Below are 20,796 nucleotides of genomic sequence, written 5' to 3' on the forward strand. Positions count from 1 at the left end.
TTTTAAATCCAGTTGAGATAAATGGGATGTTAACTAAGGGAGGCAAAACTGGATTGTAAATGCCACTAAGAAAATGTAAACCTAATCCATTATTTACATTAGGCAAAAGAGGTTCATTCATTTTTTTTTTTTTTTCTTAGACCATTATGAGAGCAATGGGAATAGAGAAAGATAATCTGGAAGCATTTCACAAATAAAGCCGATAGGACTTGCTAACTGATTAAATACAGGGGTGAATACAAAAGGGGCATTGATGATACTTCGATTTTTTGGTTAGAAGGAGAGAAGCATCTTCTGACAGCTGATACTGGCCTGGTGCCATCAGGTGGGACTTGGTGTCTTCCTCTTAAACCGCTTCTCAGGATGTCCACATCACACAAGGTCTGAGATGTGACTTTGATGGATCAAGATAAAAACAAAAGAACTTCATAATCCTATCTGAGTACACACAACCATGTGCACATTGTTTAAACCACAAATGGGCCCATATCCCCCTACCCTGGCTAACATGAAGAACTTGCTTCTTTATCAAGTATGGGTTTGGCCTACCTTCTTTCCTCACACCTTCTAGAAAAGATTGACAGAATTAGCCCTGCTTCCTGACAATATTAAGTCCAGAACCTTCCTCCAAAGCACCCAAGGCAGCCCAAACCCTATAAAAAGCCGCCCTTCCTGAGAGACTCCCTCACTAGAAGGGCTCAATAAACACATCTTTGTTCAATTACAAATACCATCTTGGTGGTCTCTGGCTGCTGGGCATGGACATTGGCACAAACAACTCAGGCTAGAGGGTGGTGCCATTCCCTGAGATGGGGAAAGTAGGGCATAATCAGTGGTTCAGGTTGACCCACTCTGCTCGCCCCTTGGGCAAGCCTATGTCTCGGGATGCTCCAGGCAGAAGCTGGAAGACTTTGCACAAGCGCTCTGAGGTCTTTACTGCCCCTCCCTGCTGTTCCCTCTAAGGCAGCGGTTCTCAACTTGTGGGTTGCGACACCTGTGGGAGTCGAACGACCCTTTCACAGGGGTCGCCTAAGACCATCGGAAAACACATCTATAATTACATATTGTTTCTGTGATTAATCACTATGCTTTAATTATGTTCAATTTGTAACAATGAAATTGGGGGTCACCACAACACGAGGAACTGTATTAAAGGGTTGCAGCATTAGGAAGGTTGAGAACCACTGCTCTAAGGCATCACCAACTTCATTTATATTAAAACACTGGAGGCCCGGTGCATGAATTCATGCACAGGTGGGGTCCAGCCAGCCTGCCCGGAGATAGGGGGGGAGGGAGGGGGCGCGAAGGAGGTTGGCCAGCCGGCCCCGCCCCCTGGTCAAACTCCCGATGGAATTCCGGGTTTAGGGAACAATTTGCATATTAGCCTTTTATTAGATAGGACAGAAGGAATTAATGGCAATATTCAATGAATCTGTACTCTGTGCTGAGAAGAGTTCCAAAGGCTCTATATGTTTAATTCACTTACTTCTCCCAACAACCCTAGGAAGATAGGCACTATTATTATCATCGGGTTTTACTACTGAGAAAACAGGAGGTGCGGATGACATACCTTGTGAAGGGAGGATTCGAACCTACGTCATGCCAAAGCCTGACAGCCATCCTCAAGCGTTAGCCGGCTCAACCAAGGCAGCCATCTTGTTTGTAGTTCCCCAGGACTGCAAGTCCCAGCATTCCTCGCGGCAGCCGCGCTCCACACACAACAAATCCCAGCGTGCCCCTGGGCGGCCCGAGGTGGAGGGTTCTAGAAGGCGTGACGTGAGGTCAAGAGCGGGCTCAGAGGCGGGCACCTCTCCACAATCGCTGTGGCTGCAGCCGCGGGGCCTGGGGACGCGGGCGGCCTGGGCCGCGGACGCAGCCCCCTCGTCTCCCCGGCCATGGCCGCGCTCGGTCGGCCCTTCAGCGGCCTCCCCCTGAGCGGCGGCTCGGACTTCCTGCAGCCGCCACCGGCCTTCTCCGGCCGGGCCTTCCCGCCGGGGACGGACGGTGCCGAGCTGGCCCCGCGGCCGGGACCCCGCGTCTCTCCGAATAGCCCGGCGCGCGGACGGTAGGCAGCCGGACGGGCGCGGGGTGGGTGGGCCGGGCGCTCCGTCCGCGGGGGGCTCCGCAGCCCCCGGTTACAGACGGGGAACCGGATCTGCAGGGACCGTAACTGTAAGTGGCCGGAGGTCGCGCTGGGACCTCGGCCCGCCTGCGCCTCCGGGAAGTGAGCCGACTTTCCCCAACTCGACCGGGTCGGAGTCCGGGCCATCGGGAGCCTGGTGTCCGTCCCCTCGGCGTCTCCCCGACTCGCCCCTCTTTGGGACCCGGCGCGGCCGGCGAGGCGCACAACTTTCCGTGCGTCTCGGGCCGTCGGCGGCCGCTGCTTCTGCAGAGAGGGGCGGAGCGGGTCCTCCGCGTGAGGTCGTCCCGCACCCCCTTTCCCTTCCCGGGCTGCCCCCGGGGCTCTCCCATGACGGGGAACAGAGCGAGGGGTCAGATTGCAATCGCTGGTTGGGCCGGGACCTCCCCACGTGTACCTGCTTGACCTGGCGACCTGGTTGGTGTCCGTCCCGGAGAGGGACCGGCAGCTGGGTCCGTGCGGGGCGGGGAGCTCACTGCAGCCAGAAAGAGTGGCTGCTGCCAGCGCGAGCTCCGTGCCTTTCCCCGGAAACTGATGCCTCGTTTGTTTGTTTTGTTTCAACAGTGTTTCCGTTCCCTGCAAAAAGAAACACAAGCTAGAGCGGGAAGATGACGAGTAAGTTTCAGGGGCCATGTATTCGCTTGTCGTGTAAGGATTGACCCTGTTTTGTGTCCTTCGTGATTTGTTTGCCGAGAAAGGATGGAAGGAGGCGCGGGAACCCATAGCGCTAGCCACCTGGGTGGTGGTGCTTTAGAGAAGGCACCGTGCGGCCGGCAGGGTCCGGGCACCTCCCGCTCTCTAAGGGGTTGGGAAGTTTTGATTTCGAACCGTGTGAATGTTACACGCACACACAGTGGAAAGAATTCCAGGAGGATATGTAGCATTTGAAAGTCTTACCTTCCCAGCTCACAGCTCTCCCCGGAGGCAACCACCGTTAACTGCTTCCTGCATCTCCTCTGGAAGATAATTGTAAAAAAACTTGCACGCTTATCACTGTATAGGCCTGCATTTGTTAGTAAGAAGATATATTGTTCACACTGGGCAACACAAGCATCTCTTCATTCTGCTTTCTTGTAGCTTGTTGCCTATGGGCACATAGAGTTTGCCTAATTCCTTTGGTAAGGCTAGGTGTATATAGATCATCAGTATGCTGTGGATGGATTGCCAAGCTATTTCTAATTTTTTGCTATTACTAACAATTCTACCATGGGCTTTTTATTTATTTATTTTTGCATGTGAAGAAAGATAAAGATTGAATTTACGATGACTTCTTAAAAATTAAATCTTTATTATTGAAATTATTACATGTGTCTCCACCCCCACCCCCTCCTCCTGCCCCAGGCCTTCACCACCCTATTGTCTGTGTCCCTGGATTATGCATATATGCATGCAAGTCCTTTGGTTGATCTCGTCCCACCCACTTCCACCTTCCCTCTGACATTCCAGTCTGTTCATGCTTCTGTGTGTCTGGATCGATTTTTGTTCATCAGTTTATTTTGTTCATTAGATTCCACATATAAGAGATCCTGTGATACTTACCTTTCTCTTAATGGCTTATTTGGCTTAGCACATGGACATTCTTTTTAAATTCTTCGTATATATTTGCAAGTACGTGAATGGATTTCCTAGACAGGAAATTGCTGGGTCTTAAATGTATGCATTTTAAATTTCTTTTTTTTAAGATTTTTTTTAAAATATATTTTATTGATTTTTTTACAGAGAGGAAGGGAGAGGGATAGAGAGTTAGAAACATTGATGAGAGAGAAACATTGATCAGCTGCCTACACACACTCCCCACTGGGGATGTGCCCGCAACCAAGGTACATGCCCTTGACTGGAATCGAACCTGGGACCCTTCAGTCCGCAGGCCAACACTCTATCCACTAAGCCAAACCAGTCAGGGCTTTTTTAAGAATTTTTAAATACTTTTTAAAATATATATTTCTTTTTTTAAAATATATTTCTTAATTGATTTCAGAGAGGAAGGAAGAGGGAGAGAGATAGAAATATCAATGATGAGAGAGAATCATTGATCAGCTGCCGCCTGCACGCCCCACACTGGGGATCAAGCCCACAGCCCGGGCATGTGCCCCAACTGGCAATTGACCAGGAATCGAACCGTGACCTCCTGGTTCATAGGTCCACGCTCAACCACTGAGCCATGCCGGAACCAGAGTTGTCAACTTATATTCTTTATAGCAGTGGAAATGTCTGTTTTTCCATCTTCTCACATCTATATTTTTAAATTTGATGATCTGATAGGCAAAAATTGTATTCATAGGTAGGCAGTCAGTGGGGAGGTTTGGGGTGGGAGGGATAAAAGAGGATATCCAGATGACCAGCCAAACGAAAAGATGTTCAACCTCATCAGTCTTTAGGGAAGTGCATAGTAAAGCCACCGTGATATAGGCGTGGTCATGGAGCATCAGGAACTCTCAAACACTACAGATGAGAATGTAAATTGGCATAGCACTTCGCGAAACAGGGTGGCATTATCTAATAAGTTGAAGGCACATGTACCTTTTAACCCACCAGTTCTCCTCCCAAGTATGTACATGTGCACATCAGGAAACATACAAGATGTTCTGGTCTTGAGGTTGCACTTGCTAATGCCCAGACCATAAAGTACTTTTGGCCTAAATACTGAAATAGAACAGGGCTAGTTGCCATACAGCTTTCTACTAAACTGGCAATATCATGCTTGCAAATACTACTTCATGATAAGAGTTTGAACAGTTGAACTTTCCTAAGGAGCTGGCAGTTTTCGTGAAAATGCCACAGAAGTAGGATTCAGGGGCTCTAGGGTGGGTCTGTCTGGTGCCCAACATGTAATTCTGTCTTACATTTGGAGGGAGTACTTACGTTTTTCTAGATCTTAGTTTCCAAATGTGCAAAACAAATTGGATTTGTTGAACTCTAAGGTCTCTATGAAATATAAAATTTTCAAGGAAGTAAAGATAGTTTATGTTTGAAGGTAGGGGAATAGTGTACCTCATTAATCAAGAACTCAGAGAGCCAAGTGACAGTATGGCATTTTGGAGAGGACCAAGAAATCAGCAGCAGCATCAGCAGCACCTGTAGTACTTAGACCAAACCTGATGCGGCATGTGTTTGCCATAAGGGAATACGGGATGCCTACAGACCACTTTCTCATGTGACCAGTTTGATAGAGCAGCAGCAATATGACAAAATATGGCTGGTGCTGAATTGCTGCTTTGTGACTTTTGGTTCCTTACTCCCACTTGACCTATCCAGAGCCAAATAGGAATGACTTCAGGTTTCCACATTGAACACTTAAACTTTATAAAAGCAAGGATCTTGTAGGTACAGCTTAGTTTGGCAGAGAGCAGTAGCAGAAAACCTTTCAAGGAGGCGGTGAGAATGACAGAAAAGAAAATGCGTGATTTTATAAACACACTGTCAGAAGTGATTAGAGTTCTTTCATATTAGAATTTGATTAGAGATAGGGATGATCTGCATTTCATTTATATTCAGGATTTTCATTGACAAAACTTTTTTTTCCAGTTGCCCAGTAAGAAAGAAAAGGCTAACCGAAGCAGGGCTCCGCGCTGGCCCTAACGGCTGGATTCTGTGTGCACATCAGGGCCTAGAGGGCCAAGGAGTACGTCCGTGCGCTAGTGGCCTTTCTGCACCCGCCACGGTAGATGTTATTTGTGAGGAAATGGACCAGACAACCGGAGAACCGCAGTGTGAAGTTGCCAGAAGGAGGCTTCAGGAAATTGAGGACAGGTAAATGGGCAGCGTATGTAACGGGCTTGTGGCTGTTCCGAGGTAATGTCTCTACTCTTTTAAGCTAGTCTGATTCATCACTTGATGATACCTTGATCCTCAACCCCTTAGAGAAACTGTAAAAATAAGGGAACTCAAAATGTACATATTAAATGTTAAAGTAAGCGCTTCTTGTAGAACTGTACAGAATTTTTTCACTTACTACTATCTGAATATTAATTTTTGGTTTATGGGAGTTTCAGGGAGACATTCTTTTTTTAAAAAATATGTTTTTATTAATTTCAGAGAGGAAGGGAGAGGGAGAGAGAGAGAGAAATCAGTGATGACAGAGAATCATCGATTGGCTTCCTCATGCACACCCCCTATTGGGGATCAAGCCTGCAACCCAGGCATGTGCCCTTGACTGGGACCCTTCAGTCCACAGGCTGACGCTCTATCCACTGAGCCAGACCAGCTAGGGCCAGGGACACATTCTTCAACTTTGCATCGAATATAAAACTTTTATTAAATGAAATGTTGAATAACTATTCTGTGTACAATTTTTTCACTCATGTATAGCCTCATGTTTTACTTGACCTTTTGCTATAGCACCTGTTACTTTTATCCTTTTTTATTTTAATTTTTTTCCAATTACTAGAATATATAATAGTTTGACTCAGTTTTTTTCTCTGCTTCTGCTGCCTTTATTTAGAATAATTGACGAAGATGAAGAAGTTGAAGCTGACAGAAATATTAACCATCTCCCCAGTCTTGTCCTTTCTGATGCTATGAAAACAGGTTTGAAGAGGGAATTTGATGAAGTCTTTACAAAGAAAATGATTGAGTCCATGTAAGTTTTGGTTCCTGATTTCCATTTACTTATGATCTTGAAAACCCAGAGTCCCTAGACCTTGCCAACCTAGCCGTCTCTTCACCTCCTGGTCACCAGCCACGGGAAAGAGCAGTAGGTTTTGTGTTAGTCCAGGTTGCAGACCTTTTTAGTTCATTGGAGTGAGCAAAATGCTCTGCAAGAAAGAGTTTGAAGAATGCAATGGTTTGCCTACTTAACCCTTGGATTCTTTGAGTACAGGCCTGAACGGCAGTGTATTCTATTGGGGAATGGGAGGATTGGCAAGGAAGAGCCCATTCTCTTAAATTCTTATGATAGGACATAGGATCCACATTTCAAAACCTCGTTTACCTGGCTTCTCAATCATCCAGGAACACTATCGAGATCTAGGAAACAAACAAAAATGTCTCCCAGCAGTCAGAAAAGAGAGTTATGACAAAGGTTATAAATCAAAACTCATATGTTTGTCTTATAGTGTATATAGCCTCTCAAGGCCTTTAGCTGTAAGCACCATTATTCCCCTAATATAGACACAGTTTCATTTTTCTGTTTTCCTAGATCATCAGAGTAGAAACAGCTAGTGAGAGCAGAACAGACAGACTTGTTCTGAGTAATGAAAGTATAGGGTGAGGACAAGAGAGGAAACTGGAAAGCAAACGTAAGACCCTAAACTAAAAAGCAAAACATCCTGGAGCTCATTAACATAAGAGCGCATGATAGCTCGGTAATTCTTGTATCCTTGAGCCTAGGTGGTCTCCAGTCCTCAGCATCTGCTGTAGGTAGGTTATAAGTGCCATTTATGTGCTGCCTAGATAAGACTTGAGAGTCAGGATACGTGGCATATACCTGGTACCTTCTCGTCGGGCACCAGTCCCAGGGATGCTAGGTAGATGAAGCATTACTGCCTTTGGCCATAGTGGGTTCAGCGCTGCTTGATGTTAGATCACAGTCCCTAACTTGAGCTTATAATTAACTACCCAACCCTGAGGATGGGTCAATAGTTTAGCCAAGAGAAAGCAGGTGATGTTACTCTCCAGCCTAAAACATAGCACTTTCTGCTCTTGGTAGTTTTCCAGAAGCTCACCTTCGGAGATACTCTTTATTGTTTGTATTTTATTTTGCTTTACTTGCCTTTGGGCTCCAGAAACCATCGAACCATTAGTGACTGGGGAGGTTTGGTGGGAGCAGACACAGGCATTGGCTTACAGCAAAAAGAATTATACTTTTTAAAAAATATATTTTTATTGATTTCAAAGAGGAAAGGAGAGGGAGAGAGAGATAGACACATCAATAATGAGAGAGAATCACTGGATTGGCTGCTTTCTGCATGCCTCCAACTGGGGATCAAGCCTGCAACTTGGGCATGTGCCCTGAGCGGGAATCGAACCATGACCTCCTGGTTCATAGGTCAGTGCTCAACCACTGAGCCACACCTGCCAGGCAACATACTTCATAGCTATACTAAGCAAAGGGCATACTGAGATACTTTTAATGTATTTTTCCAGTGCTTCGTTTTCATTTATAATAGGTTAGTACAAGATAGTAGCCCACATCAATGTGTGTCTCTCTCATCAATGTTTCTCTCTCTCCCCCCTCTCTCCTTTCCACTCTGTCTAAAAAAAAAGTTATATTAAATCAAGGGCCTCTATTTTTCACATTGGATGTTTATATTCTAATCACAGCATCAGTACAACCAGTTGGTCTGGTTAAAAATGCATGCAGAACTGAAAAATTTTATGTATTTGAATATCCTTTTTTATTTTTATTTTTAAATATATTTCTTTATTGATTTCAGAGAGGAAGGGAGAAGGAGAGAGAAATAGAAACATCATGATGAGAGAGAATCATTGATTGGCTGCCTCCTGCATACCCCCCACTGAGGATTGAGCCCGCAACCCAGGCATGTGCCCTTGGCCGGAATCGAACCTGGGACCCTTCAGTCCTCAGGCTGACACTCTATCCACTGAGCCAAGCCAGCTAGGGCTGAATATCCTTTCTAAAAATTAATTTGCATTATTATAATGAATCTCTTCTTTTGATGCTTTCAGTGTGTAATTCTACATATTAGACAGTAGACTAGCTTCTCAACATATATCTTTTATTTTCACATCTTAGAATTTTTAATAAAAATCTGTATTTTATTTCTTAGGAGCCGTCCTTCTATGGAGCTTGTGCTCTGGAAACCTCTCCCTGAACTCCTTTCTGATAAGCCAAAGCCGCCATCTAACGCTAAGAACTACACAAGAGAGAGCCAAGCTAAGCAAGCCGCCGCCGGCACCACCTTCCCTAGGAGAACTGAACTGTTCTTGGAACCTCGGCAAACAGGGCTGCCGATGTACAATAGTTTGGAGACCGCTGCTTGCACAGAAGAAGAGATGGAACTCTAGAAATGTGTTTCTATACTAAAGTTGTCAAATTTTTGAAGGCTCATGTGTTTATTCATGAGCCTGCTTATACAGCATAGGGACTTGAAAGTTATGAAACAGGTGTAAGAACATCTCCACCTGTGGTTTGGGGTGGGCCTCTCATTTTGGGTAGCCATTTCTTAAATTCAACGTTTCGCCAAGGAAGCTTGCCTCAAGGGAAAGGCTATTTTCTAGAGGCATTGTTTTTGTGAGCTTACAGTCTGCACAGGCCAGTACAGACACTCCGTGTGGAAGGGTGACTTAAATCACCTGCCACATTGTTTAAACCATTCAGAAGCTTGGAAAATACTGAGACTCAAGTTAAAAAAGATGCATTAAGAAAAAAGGGTACTGCTACTACGACTGAGCCCTGACAGTTGAATCCCAGCTTCATCTGTAGATACGAACGCTGTTTACAGTGGTGACTATGATTGGGGAGAAGGAGGGAAGAAAGCAGTAGCTCAAGCCTATTGCTAAGAAATTTAACAGAGGCTCTGAAACTTGTACAGTAGTTGTCATTTCAGTGTAGCTAAGTTGATTAAATAGCCAGTAGCATTGTGGCTCACCTCTGCCTCTGAAAATGCAATGAAAATACAAAGAAAAGGTTTTTCCTTTGAGGCTGTTTTGCTCTGTGTTACTGTCGTTCCTGGGATTCCCTTGCATAATGGAGAAACCGAACTATTCAGTACTGTTTACAACTTAATTAACTTGGATAATTCAAAGGATTTTGAGGTAACCCATGTGCAAATTGGCTCTGGGAGAAGCATCTCTTGGGTAATCCTGAGAAAGTGCTGTGTCAGCTAAGCCCAGTATTGATCACTTCAGTAGCTAAAAAAAGGTACCTGTATGAGCAAGTTGAGTTTTAAATGTTAATTTAGAAACAATGACTGGATAATTAACTGAGAACATATGGGCAGGCCATGTGGAGATTTCCTGAAATAGCCAGTTTGCCTGGTGCTTCAGCTATTACGCAGTAGCCTAAAAGTTGGTAGAGAAGAGTTTCCTGCGAGCAGGCAGGAAGCCTTCAGTTTTCAGATGTAAACCAGCTCAAGGTGTCCGTTGGGGATAACCAAGTTTAAAGTGTTTTACTTCTCAGGAAGAACTTTCTGTGTGGCAAGGACTCAGTAGTGCAAAGTGAAATGACAGTTCCTTTAATGCTACAGAATATTCACTATAACTTATTCAATGAGTGTAATAGTGTGATATTGGCCCTTTCCTCACATACAGGAGACCACCTCGTTCTTTTTGTTTTCTGGGTTTCTGCTCCCTTTGTAGGAATCAAATACCTTGTATAGAAAAAAAAAAGGTTTATACCAAGTATAGAGGTAACTTTTTAGGAACTAGCTCCCAGGCATTTTGAAACACATGCTGAAATCCTTCCCCTTGTTACAGATGGTGTAGAAGTCACAAGTCTGTTGTTGGACTGTTTCTTCTCTTGCCTTTTGTTCCTGCTTTCTCTATTTCTGTCTGGACAGTCAGGAAAAGATTTAATGTTTAATATTTAAACAAAATATTTAATGTCTACACAATAAAATTATTCAAACTTCAAACCAGTATTTAAACCAGTTGGAAACCAGCTAATAGTTTCTTAATCTCAGATTTAGAGATGAATGTAAACTGTATTCTGTTGAAATCTGCCTGTGTCTGATTCATGCCATTTGAAAAACTCCTGCCTTTAGGTCATTGTTTATTGGGACCAACTTGTAAAGTTTGTCGCCTTAAAGAAATCTCCATGTTAAAAACTTTGTTCTATTGCAACCCAAAAACATGAAGCAACTCCCGGAATTTGGAGTTAATCCCAGTGTTAGGGTGGAAGGGGAGGTGACAGCTTTCCCAAGAAGCACCCAAACACACTATTATCTTCTATAGGAATGTTGAGCAGGCCTTTGATCAGGGTCCGTGTAATGAAGAGGAGGAAGAAAGAGCCCCCAGACCAAGGTTCTGATACCATAGGCAAATATAGGAGAGAATTAAGATTCTGTTTATTAAAATCTAAACAGAACTTGTTTCAGGAGTCAAGTGATCTGACATGACAATTCTTTCTGCAGGAAAATGGATGTTCAATGCTCCTTTCTAAATTTGCATATGTTTATACTAAAATGGTCTTCATCCTTGTGGTGCTTATTCACCTGAGCCGTCTCCACAGCCCCCATGCTTCTGTTTTTTGTTGTTTTGTTTTTTTTGGCATAAGACTTTTAGTTTTGCCTTAAGGTTTCCCTAGGGGAATAACATCTTTTCATTTTGTACAGTTTTTGCAGCGTGGATCAAACATTGGCTTTCTATGCTAATGTATGAAGAGGAAAAATTATCTAAAGCAGGTGAGCTTTAATGAACAAATGTATATTTTCTCTGAGTTTGAATAGGGTGTGTGGATTTTTTTAAAAAAAGTTAATATGAAGAAAGTAAGTCCAGTTCTCACATATTAATCAGTCAAATAAAAAAACCCTCATTCTTGAAAAGGTGCAAATGTAAAATTTAGGAAAACTAGAACCATGAGAAGAATGCTTACCGGCAAGTTCATTAATTATTTTGGATTTAGAACTTTGTTTTGTTTTTTAATAGTGGTAAGAATGGTGCAGTACTAGGAAAGTTCTGGAAAATGCTGTCAATTTTGCTTTAAAACGAGAATCTGGTGTTCCTGTATTTGTTTTCAATAAAACATAAGTGTTTTGGACTTTTTGAAATATTTGTATTTCTGTACTTAATATAACAATCACTTGTTTGCTTTCCTCTAAATTGTATTTCAAGTAGCATATCAGTGAGGGGCTTAAATATATTCTGAAGAGATGATTATGTTGGGTTAAAGGTAAGTTTCATAAATGAATTAGCTCTTTACAAAACAGGCATAGTATGTCTTGCCGTTCCTAAAACCCCTAGAGTACTATCCACTCTTAGCAATTCACTACTGTTGTATGAACAGCATTGATTGGTAATGGTGATTAATTGCCCGTATTCAAGATGGCAGTGGTGACTGAGCCTTCAAAAATGTTCAAATATGGAGTTGAAAAGGGTGCATAGTGTTCACAGTTCTGTTTTTATAGGTCTGGGACCTTTAAAAATAAGGAGTAGGATAAATGTGGATTCCCTGATTTATGGGCAGGTTAACTTTGGGTTATAATTATACAGAAAACTCAGGATCTTGTTTTGTTTTTCATTTGGAAATCACAGCTAAAAGTTATTTTTAAAAGTTCTTTCACAGGCTTAAAAACTAAAAAACCTTAGATACTGACAAGATAGTATAATCCAATTCACTAGGCGCAGTGTTCAGACTTCAGTGGTTTCACAGTCTTTTTGCAGCAATACCTAAAATGCCATTTGGTTTTATTAATAACGTGTTTTAGGCAGCGTAACACTTAATTCCTTGAGGGGGAGCCCTGGCCATTGTGGCTCGGTTGAGTGTTGTTTTGTGCATTGAAAGGTCACTGGTTCAATTCCTGGTCAGGGCACATGCCCAGGTTGTAGGTTTGATCCCCATTGAGGGTTGTGCGGGAGGCAGGTGATCAATAATTTTCTCTCTCCTGCCCCCGCTCTAAAGTCAGTTAAAGACACACAAACATTTAATTCCTTGAGGGGATATTTAGTTTTGTGTATATCCATTTGGTTCAAATATTCTGCCAGTGGCATTGCAGATATGACAACTCCAGCAATAAGGATGTCGTCTTTCAGCAACTGATGAGTGGGTAAGTAAGCCAGTCTTCCTGTCCCTTAGTGAACATTGGGTCAAGGGGTAAAGATTTCATTCTTAGACTATTAGACTTTAACCTATGCCATAAAATACTCCTGGAGTACGCAGTATGACCTGCTGTCTACAGTTCTGGCCTACTTTGTGTGTGCTCTAGTAGTATTCCTAGAAAAGCAAGGAAGCCCACAGAGACTGGTGTTACAAGGCCCAGGGAAACGGTGTGCAGGCATGTCACCTGATTCTTTTCATCTGTTATGGACAGCCCTCTGCATTTAATAGAAATTGTGTTTTGGTTTTGTAGGAAAGGGTCTTGATTTTTATTTCTAACCATTCGATTTAGTGTTTCAATATGAAGACGTCTTGAATACCAGGTGTTTTCTCAAGACTGGGTAGTGTTTAGTAATTTCCACCCATCTGTGCAGGAAACGAAAACCCTGATAACCTACAGGTTATGCATGTCCCGTGTGTGATTCCTGTTAGTACAGCTGCCTCTTTCATGTGACGACATTGAATGTAAATGACTTGAGCCTCAATTTCGATGCTTCTGCTATTTTGATGGAAGCTTAAAATGCATCTGTAATTACATCTGCCTACACGATCTCTAAATAGATTCTCAGCTCTTAAGTTTTCAGTTACAGAAAATCAGGTGATCAAGTTTTTAGTCATGAGGACAGATGGAGGCTGTCCTTCCATTTACGACACAGAAACTGAGTCTAAGCAAGCTAACATGCCACACACCAGCATTGGGCTCTGGCTTCAGTGACCAGGAGTCTCAGGCTGTCTTGCCTTAAAGTATGCTTGTGGACATGCCGCCAATCACACCGAAATCACATGCCTTCAATCCCTTGTACTGGTTGAAACTATACCGTTGTGCCTTGCTGCTTGGGACTGAATCCCATTTTCGTCTACTCGTTCAGTTTGACCTCCCCAGAGGTTGTCCTAACATTGGCATAGAATGCTGGCATAGGTGAAATGTCAGTGAGGGAAACCCTTTACCATCTCATAAAAGGATTCCCAAGAGGTGCACCATGAAGGATGAGGAGGCCATCAAGTCCCTAGAACAGGTGCCATGTTTTGTGAAACAAGTTCTAGAGTATGTATATCTAATTGTCATTAAAACCCTTCCAAAATTGATTAGGAGAGAACAGCTAACTTTTTAGTGCGTGGGATGGTGCCTAGAATGTCCTAAGTGCTTCTAACACACCATCTCTGAATCCTTTAGCAACTGGTAGATACTATTATGCCCCTTTACAGACAAGAAAATAAGTGGTATGTCCAGGATTACCCAGCTAACCAGTGGCAGAGTTGAGCCAGGAAGTCTGATTCTAGAAAGTGCTCTTAAACCCTTTAATAATGGCAAGAAAATCTTGGTATTTAATGGCATGCCCTTCTCTCACATGAGATGGTATAGCGAAACAGTGGTTAAGGGTTCTAGCTCTGCCACTTACTAGCTGTGATAATGGTCTGTTAAGCTGAAGAAATGATCTGAAATATAGTTAACTGCTCAGAGTAGATTATATCACTTATGGCCTTCAGGAATTGTGGCAAGCAGTAATTACAGGGAAAAAACCTTCAGGCACTTTAAAAGTGGCATGCTTACTGAAGTTGGATAAATCACTACCACAGCAAACAGTGGAACACCTGGGAAGAACATGGTAAGATCCAAGAAGGAATCATAGAACAAAGACTGCATTGCACTTTTTAATTGCATGGGTAGTTTTAAATAAATGAAGAAAGCACCTTCCAAAAGATACACTAGCAGAGAAAGATTCCATCAGCATTTACATAGTAAATTTCTGTAACTTTACAAAAGATTCTTGATCTTTACTTGAACTGTACATGAGGGAAAAGGAGCCCCCTCAGCTAGGTTTCTCTCTGCTTGCAGAAGCAAACTAAAGTCCCTAAAAATCAGAGGCAGGCCTAGGACGCTGAGAAGGAAGAGAAATGATAAAGGGCCATTCATAAATTCCCTGTCTGAGGTCCCTTTGTAAGTACTTTAGAGCAAACCACTGCCCTTAAGATACTACCTCAAAAGCTGCAATTCTGGATATAGCACTATATCTGAGTACCTTGGGACGGCTGAATGTCTCAAAAGACAATACTTGGGGTGACCTGTGAGGTTTAACAGACAAATATTTTGCTGTGCATCTTCTACTTTGGCTTTCTGAATGAAGCACAGACAGGCTTCTCTGCTCTCTTCCAGGCAGTGTAAAAATCAAGGCAAAGGGCAATGTTGGGCCATCCTTTAGACACTTATCAGCTGGGGAAAGAGTTCATTGGCAAAGGTGTCCTCCCAGGAATGGTCTACACCAAGCAGAGAGGACATGTCGCTGAAAGGGGAAGGGGAGCCCTCATATGTACAGTCACTATAAGCATCCAGGAGGCAGGAAGATGGCTTCAGGCAGTGGCCGGTTGAAAGGAGATCTGGGATACCCAGCTCTGGAATGAAGTCATCTACAAGTTCTTCCTTCACAGAGACAGCGAATTCAGGGGGATCTTTCTCTGAGGGGCTGGAAGGTGCTTCCTCAATTTTCACTACCACATCGGCTTGGCTCTCTGTCTCAGAGGGCATCTCTAAGACCAGAGGCTTGGTATATACGTGGTCAAAACGAATCAGTTCATTAATGGCTTCCAGCTTGGCTGATGACGTCCCCAGTGATGGAGAAGGGGGGGCTGGTAAGGAACTGGGTCCTTCTGGGTAGACCTCTGGGAGCTGCTCCAGGCTGGTTGACTCTGGGGAAGGACATCTGAGGAACATGACTGGGTCCAAGTTGAACAGGATGCCCAACAGGATATCAGACTGCAAGAGGCAAAAATTAGAATGCACCTGAGAACACGAAGTACTACGCCCTATAATATAAATTAATCAATTATGCTATAGGCCAGTGGTTCTCAACCTTCCTAATGTCGCGACCCTTTAATACAGTTCCTCATGTGGTCACCCCCAATTTCATGGTTACAAATTGAACATAATTAAAGCATAGTGATTAATCACAAAAACATGTAATTATATATGTGTTTTCCGATGGTCTTAGGCGACCCCTGTGAAAGGGTCATTCGACCCCCAAAGGGGTCGCGACCCACAGGTTGAGAACCGCTGCTATAGGATAACCTCCGGAACCCACCAGACCCATTTATCTACACTTCACTCCATGCTCTGAATCACCCAACCCAACCCAAACCAACTTCTGTCCCTAATCTGTCTGGTAGGAATATTGGGCATCAAAGATGGAATTAACTAGTGATAACACCTCTTCAGGAAACCCAAACAGCCCCTACCTCAGAGTCTGAAGAGTCAACACTGTCAGAATCCATGGGGAGATGTTCTGGAGGGGTGACAACTGGGCCTGCACCTGCTGCAGAGGTGCACGTAGTCTGAGTGCTGCGGACTCAGCAGACCCGGCCACTGGCCTCGCTCCATTCCCCTGGGAGGAAAAACCAAAGTGAATAAACAGCTGAGAATCCCCAAGGAAATGCTCACCAGGCGGCTGTGATTTGCAACTTCCAATAAATTTAGAAAACCAATCTTCAGAACTGAAATATTTCCCTGACCACTGTTATTTCCATTTTCTTGAGTCCTCAAGAAAAGATGAGAAAAGGGAGTAAGACTAGCCTTTTTAAAAAACTCTATTTTTATTGATTTCAAAGAAGAAGGGAGAGGGAGGGAGAGACAGAAACATCAATGATGAATGAGAGAGAATCATTGAACAGCTGCCTCTCTGACCAGGAATCGAACTGTGACCTCCTCGTTCATAGGTCGTTACTCAGCCACTAAGCCACATGGGCCAGGCAAAGCTGACTTTTCATTGTGGTTTTGCATGCCACGAAACATTTTTACTCTTAAATAATATCCTAGTGATGTTCTCCATAACAATAATATTCCTCATCTATAGATTAATTAATCCATAGATTAAAAGCCATAAATCTTCTATCAGAGAAGTGTCACTATCAAAATGAGTCCCTTCCCTGCTTATTCATATTCATCAAAAAGCTTCTATAATGTTAGTAGCACTCAAAGTCAGATTTGACTGGCTCTCTCACGCTGGTTCTCCTTAACGCTGACACATCTTAGGGGCTATCGGCATTTGTTAGTACTTGCTCTGAGAGCGCCATGTAACTTATTAAGTATCAGGACTTGTACTATTCAATACACACTGGAAAATAAGTAAGTGTCATTAAAGAGGCCATGTCACGCCACTTAGAAACAGTTCTCCCATTCGTCACCAGATAAAGGAGATACTTGCCTTGGTCTCTTCCTCCTCCTCCTCCTCCTCAGTAGCCAGGGCATCCATGCCCAGGCGCTGTCTTAACTCCTGGTTCTCCACCACAAGGCCATGGGTTTTCTCTCGTAAAAGTTGATTTTCCAGCAGAAGTTTCTGGTTCTGGAAGAAAGTTCGTAAGAGTCTATTAAAACATCTAATTCTTTCACTGAATACACCTGATGGGAGTTTCACTTCAACTAATTTCCCTTCCTTCTCCTTTGGGAAAACTATGCTTATCCAGGTCACACTAGGTATTAGAAAGGCCAGGTCATAATGACTAAAAATAAGCTATTTAAGAAGTGCCAGTTCATGGGGGTCACAAATAATACAATGCCTCCAACTAACATAGACCTCAGCAAAGGGTGACTTGTAACTTTAGTTTAGCTATGATGACAAAAAAAAATCCTATCTTGAATTGGCATGTAATAACAAAAGTGGACCATAAAATCAAAATATGAAAAAAAAGAATATAAATAATCATTATTTAGGATGTGTCAGTGGCAACAGGTTAAGATCAGGCGTACCCTAGAAGGGGAAGGGAACCGTTCATGGACTTTGGCCACGCCAGGAAGGGACTCAAGTGTAAGCAATGATTTCTTTCCTCCTCTGCTCTTAGTAATTTCTTAGCACTACCTTGATAAACACTGCTGTAATTCGCCAACTTTGAAACCGATCCAGTACCATCTGCCTGCGGGTGGGTCATTTTCTCTCATCCAGCTTCACCATTTAACCAGCGACCTTGTCCACCCTAACTTAGATTTAACTTTTATTTTATTTTTTATATATTTCTTTATTGATTTCAGAGAGGAAGGGAGGAGAGAGAGGAACATCAATGATGAGAGAGAATCACTGATCGGCTGCCTCCTGCACACCCCCTACTGGGGATCGAGCCTGCAACCGAGGCATGTGCCCTTGGCCAGAATCGAACCTGGGACCCATCTGTCCGCAGGCTGACACTCTATCCACTGAGCCAAACCGGCCAGGGCGAGACTTAACTTTTAATCACATGTTCCATTTTATTCCAAAGGGACCGACACAACTTGGGGTAGGCAGCGAATATCAGAACATGTACTAGGGAAGGATACACAACAGAGAGAAGAGTTTTTGTGGGGTTTTTTTTTTTTTAGCTTTAAGTATTTTTACCTCTTCTTCCAAATCGACCACTTGTTGCTCCAGCTCGCTCATCCGAGCTTTCTTTCGGTCTCTGGCGGTCTGGGCTGCAACTCTGTTTTTCAGTTTCCTGCGAACAGAAGGGGCATACCGCACTGAGTCATCTCCCGCCTTCCTTATGTCTTTATTTGAAAACTCGGCCAGCTGGTGCTTTCACATACATGTACAGCATCCGGTAGATACGACCCAGGCTCCATCCCCCTCGACAAAACAAAACAAAAACACAGCCTTCTCTCAGCCTATCCTGAAGACCTGCTTTATTCTCTCTCTCCCCCCTCCCCCCCCCATGTTGCTTTATTCTCTCCCAGGTTGCATCATCCACTTCAGCCTCATTCTGGCCACAGCACGGGGGCTGGACACAAATATTCATTCCTCTTGCAACATAAGAACTTTCTTCCTCCCTTTTCCACTCCCCCTGCTTCCTGAACTCTCCAACCCCCCTCGAACAGGATCCAACCTGGACGGATCGAATCTAGCGAAGGCTGCAATTCCGCTCCAAACAGAAACCCTCCCTCCCCGCAAGCGCAACTCCAGCGAGGGAGGGGCTGGTGGGTGCCCTTCGCTCCGCGGCCGAGGTCCCGGGCAGTCCCCGGGGCGGGAGCCCTGTGCGCTCCGGGAGGCTCTGCATCCCCAAGTGCACGGCGATCAGAAAAGAAATAACACTGCAGGGGACGGAGTCATCAGCATCTCCCCCCTCTCCCCAAAGACGCCAGGAAGCAAAGGCCATTTTAAGGCTGCGGTGACCTCAGGGTCCTTTCAACAGCTGTCATGTCAGCTGCCCCTCGAAATAAAGTTAGGGAACCCGAGCGGATAACCGACTCCAAGTGCAAAAAAAAAAAAAAAAAAAAAAAAAGCTGAACGACTGGACTGTGGTCGCTCAACATCCCCGGCTCTAGGCATCTCCCTCCTGAGCTAGAAAAGAAGGAAACGAAAAAAACGCCCGAGCAGCCCGGGCTCCACGGAGCGCGGTGGACGCGGTCAGTCCCGACTTCCTGCCCCGCCCCGCGCCGCGCTGGCATCCGACCCGCCAGGCCGAGGGCGCCCGAGCGAGCGCTGCCCGATCCAGACCCAGGCCCCGGGCCCCGGACCCGGGTTCGGATCCGATCTCAGACCCGGGCCCCCTCGCCCACCTGCGCAGCGCCTTCTCCTCGGGACTCAGGTGTGTGAGGCGCTGTCGCTTTCGCGCCAGGGGTGGCCCCCCGCTCTCCGCCTCCGAGCTGGCCCCTCGCTGGCCCGGCAGCATGAGCGGCACATTCCGGCCGCCCGGGGCTCCGGCGGCGGCGGCGGCGGCGGGCTGGCCGGACAGAAGCAGCACTTTCGGGGCCCCGGCCGCCGGGCTCTGCGCGGACGCCACCACCACCATGGCCCGAGCTTGTGTGTGTACGCGAGTGCGCGCCGCCGCCGCCCAGCCGTCAGCCCGGGCCGCGCCCAGCCTTTCTACGGTCGTGGCCTCCCGCGATTGGCCAGTGCCGCGTGACGCGTAGAGGAGCTCGTCTCCCATTGGTCCACAGGCCGCGGCGGGGGCGGGGCCAAGGCGTCCAGCGTGGCGGCGGCTTTTCCCGGCAGGGTGTGCGGGGGCATTTTCCGCGGGGGCGGCCGGAGGGAGCCGGCCCTGGGCGGGGGGTGCGGGGCCCCCGAGGGCTGGGGGAGCCCCTGGCGGCGGAGGAAGGGTCGGGGCCGGCCGAGTTTCCTTAACAGCCTCACCCCCCCGCCCCCTAGGCTGACGCGTTTTTACTCAGAATGACAATTTCATTCCAAGCCGACAGATTTCCAGACGGACGACTTTTCTTTTTTGCCGAGACGATCAGATTTTTATCTCTGGCGGACGGGACTGGATCTCTTCCTCCCCGAGTGGACGGGAGGTCGGGAGAGAGCCGAACCGGGCCATGGGCTAGAAAAAAGCCTGTAAAGAAATTCCGCGAAAGACGAGCCTTGAGAAAGATGAGCTTGCGCACTGCCCAGGGTTTCATGAGACGATAGGTGTTATCTCCTAGTGGTGGAGATGCATGTGATTTAACTTTTCTTTGCATTTCCAAGCTCTCTAGGATAAGCGTATAATTCTTTTTTTAATGAGAAAAAACATTTCACGTGTAAAAACGAAGGGAAATTCAAGGCTCCTGCCCGGCGGTTGCAGATCAATGGATGTGTGTGTGTGTGTGTGTGTGTGCACACGTGCAAAGATGAGTAAAACTCAGTGTGTGTGTGCAAAGACGAGTAACACTCATAGCCAGTGATTGGAATATATGCAAAACGTGAAAAGATGGACTGGGTCTTGGTAATTCTAAGGTGTTAATATGTCAGGTTAGCTCTTCATTTCTATTTTGGTGGGGAGGGGACAGGATGGGAAGAAAGCAATTCAGAGCTAAAGCAATTCAGGCTCTTGCTATGCAGGCTCTTTAAAGGGACACAGTTCCTGATAGTCCCCCAGGTTGCCCCTCCCCCCCCCCCCCCCCCCAGTCTCCCAACACGCATTTCTTCCTCCAAATTGGCGGAGTGAAATCAGGGACAGTTGACTTAAAGCGAGCTGGCTCCGCTCACAATGTCCTGAGCACACTCTT

At 45.3% G+C, this 20,796-nt stretch overlaps 2 protein-coding genes across 2 annotated transcripts; one reads left to right on the forward strand and one right to left on the reverse strand.

Moving 5' to 3' along the window:
* The first annotated feature begins 1,690 nt into the window (after positions 1 to 1,690).
* CCDC117 (coiled-coil domain containing 117) lies at positions 1,691 to 11,798 on the forward strand. Its single transcript, XM_081114108.1, has 5 exons — positions 1,691 to 2,065; positions 2,705 to 2,755; positions 5,666 to 5,890; positions 6,582 to 6,719; positions 8,869 to 11,798. The coding sequence occupies exons 1-5, from the start codon at positions 1,896 to 1,898 to the stop codon at positions 9,104 to 9,106; spliced, it is 822 nt and encodes a 273-aa protein (XP_080970234.1). The 5' UTR covers positions 1,691 to 1,895; the 3' UTR covers positions 9,107 to 11,798.
* A 2,696-nt stretch (positions 11,799 to 14,494) lies between these two features.
* XBP1 (X-box binding protein 1) lies at positions 14,495 to 19,612 on the reverse strand. The gene is given in 6 exon segments (XM_081114191.1): positions 14,495 to 15,606; positions 16,086 to 16,169; positions 16,172 to 16,231; positions 17,051 to 17,188; positions 18,212 to 18,308; positions 19,369 to 19,612. Coding segments are annotated over 6 exon segments (1,167 nt in total). The 5' UTR covers positions 19,602 to 19,612; the 3' UTR covers positions 14,495 to 15,051.
* Between the last annotated feature and the right edge of the window lie 1,184 nt (positions 19,613 to 20,796).

This window comes from Myotis nattereri, assembly GCF_964212035.1.
Source record: "Myotis nattereri genome assembly, chromosome: 19".
Classification (NCBI taxonomy): Eukaryota; Metazoa; Chordata; class Mammalia; order Chiroptera; family Vespertilionidae; genus Myotis; species Myotis nattereri.